This window comes from Bidens hawaiensis, unplaced genomic scaffold, assembly GCF_021521415.1.
Source record: "Bidens hawaiensis isolate Kalapana, Puna unplaced genomic scaffold, B.hawaiensis_p1.1 tig00027313_1, whole genome shotgun sequence".
Lineage (NCBI taxonomy): Eukaryota > Viridiplantae > Streptophyta > Magnoliopsida > Asterales > Asteraceae > Bidens > Bidens hawaiensis.
Window position 1 is genome coordinate 20,291 of NW_027505093.1, and position 2,870 is coordinate 23,160.

General features: G+C 38.7%; 1 protein-coding gene across 1 annotated transcript; it reads left to right on the plus strand.

Annotated features, from left to right (window-relative positions):
• The first annotated feature begins 683 nt into the window (after window positions 1-683).
• LOC143610648 (uncharacterized) lies at window positions 684-2,205 on the plus strand. Its single transcript, XM_077085064.1, has 3 exons — window positions 684-810; window positions 1,259-1,703; window positions 2,043-2,205. The coding sequence occupies exons 1-3, from the start codon at window positions 684-686 to the stop codon at window positions 2,203-2,205; spliced, it is 735 nt and encodes a 244-aa protein (XP_076941179.1).
• The last annotated feature ends 665 nt before the right edge of the window (window positions 2,206-2,870 follow it).

Below are 2,870 nucleotides of genomic sequence, written 5' to 3' on the forward strand. Positions count from 1 at the left end.
AACCCTAAACAAATGGGACAGGGATACTCGAAACCTGATGGGTATAAGCTAGGTATGGGATTAGGTTTTAAAAATTTTTGCAGGTACGGGCCGGGTATGAGATTAGATGATATCCAGCCTGATTACCCGAAAACACATACCCGTTTACCCGCACTATGTACCCGAAATTTTTTTTGTATTTCATAGTTTGTGAAGCACATATATAAAAATATATATAAAATTTATAATGACATTATTTATTTATTGTCACACTTTTATATATGGAGTGCATTATATTTAAATTTGTAATAATTTTTGCATGAATAAAAGTATAAAATAAATATAACGATTAAAAAAAATGTACTTAAAAGTCCCAACGGGTATACCCGATACCCACGGGTATGCCCGAACAAGTATTAAAAGTTCTTCTAAGACCATGCATAGTTAGGCTTTATGGTCGGCGTTTTGGGTTATAACGTCGGGGGCACCCCCCCCCCCCTCCCCCGGCGTTTTGGTTTTTTTTCCTGCGTTTTGTAGATAACGCGGTGGAAGGCACGCAAATTAAAAAAAACAAATATTAAATTCCCAACATTCATATGACCGTTAAAAAAATCTATATATTAACCAACTTCATCCCCAATCAAAACTTATCAAATTTATAAATCTTTCTTTTTCTATATTTCTTCACACCAACTTCCCTATAAATGGATTCTCCTACTTCTATATATAATCGGGTTTTTGGGCCCGACCAACAAGCCAAAGACGAGGCGGAGGAAGAGGCGGTTACGAGTGCGATTGTGTTCGCAACAAGTTATATGAGTTCTGTTACGGGTGCGATTAGCTCTCCTCCACCCCTCGTTTCAAAAAGAGCATATATCGAACGAGATCGTAACGAAGCCCACAACCGGTTGATGGCAGATTACTTCGGCGACTCGCCGAGATACAAGAACCCGAAGACCTTAAGGCGTCGCTTTCGGATGTCTAAAAACTTATTTATGCGCATCACGAATGATTTTGAGCGTGAGCTTAATTACTTTAAGAAAAATCCAGATGGTCGATGGACGCTAGGATCCACGGCTATTCAGAAGATTACGTCAGCCGTACGTGTGCTCGTCTACGGAAGCACGACCGACATCAACGACGAGTATTTAAAGATGGCCGATAAAACAACTCAGGACACCTTGGAGTATTTTTGTTATGGTGCGTTTCAATTATTTTAATTAATTATATCACTTGTTTACTTTAATCAATTATTTTATAAAATTTGTGTAAATTATAGAAATATTGAAATTATATGGACCACGTTATCTGAGAGAGCCCAACTGGAACAATCTACATCGTCTTTACGAGGCACATACAAGGGTGCATGGTTTACCCCGCATGATAGGGAGTGTATATTGCATTCATTGGGAATGCGCTAATTGGCCAACTGCATGGCGAGGTCAATACACGCGAGGTGACCAAAAGGGATCAGCGGTCAGCTTTCAAGCGATTGCTTCATACGACAGGTCGACATTCTTTGGTGTTCCCGGTTCCAACAATGACATAACCATCTTAGAGCAGTCGCATGTGATGGAGAGTTACATATCTGGGACCGTTCCTGTCGCTTTGTTTTGGGATAACGCTAACTTCTACCACGATGGGTACTATATGGGTGATGGAATATATTCAGAGTATGCGATTATCGTGAAAATATTCAGAGACCCGTTGGATGAAAAAAGACAGTATTTTAAGAAAATGCAAGAGTCTGCGAGAAAGGATATCGAGAGGTGTTTTGGTGTTCTTCAACAACGATGACATTTTGTTAAAAAACTTTGTCGTCTATGGTCTTTAGAAAGAATGAAATGTGTTATGTATGCGTGTATCATAATGCATAACATGATCAACGAGGACGAGGGAAGAGCAATATGTCCAACTTTCATACCGGACCCGGATTCACCACGAACTCCAGCAAGTATGGAGCAAAGACTCGAAAACTCGGATTTCATGCGGTCAAGAGAGATACATAACGCACTAAAGGGGGATTTGGTCCAACATCTTTGGATGAAACGGCGTTTGCCTAGTGAAAACAAGAATCAAAACGAGGGCAACAATGAAGACGATGATGAAGATGACGACGACGACAAAGACGATGAAGATGACGAGGGCAAAGACGATGAAGACGACGATGACGAGGACGAAGACGATGAAGACGAAGATGGAGACGAGTGGTTTTTTTTATTTTAATATAATATTTATTTAATAAAATATTATTGTTATTTGATTATTCTTAATAAAAAATTTTTTTTAAAAAAAAACAAAAAAGTATAAAAGTGACTGGGCACCACATGACACATAATGCCCACGGGTGGGTTTTATGACTACACATGGTCTAAATGAAAATCCTGCAATTTTAAAATGATCAATCCTTTATATATGCGAAAATATATAACAGAATAAATAATTTAATTTTCCAATTTTAAAGTTTATAAAATATGAAAAATTGTTAAATACAATGCTTATTAATACCTTTCTAAAATCCAAATTTATTAACTGTGCTCACTACACATGTATAAGATCGAGCGTAGTCGGGACGTTATGGGCAACGTTTTGACCCAAAACGTCGGGAACACTGTCCCCCTCGGCGTTTTCACCATTGACAACCACCACAACCATCATATCCATCTTGAAAACTGAACGACAACCAACGACGAAATGGTGACGATGAACAGCCCCACCTTCGGTGACATCTCCGATGTTCGCGCCTTTAGCCGTCGATTTGCAGGTTCCCCCTTTACTAGCCCCTCAAACACCCTAATTTAGTAGATCTAGTGGTGATAAATTTTGAACCAAAACTCAATTTCATTTAAACACAACACAATCAACCAAATTAGGGTTGCAATATGAGATGA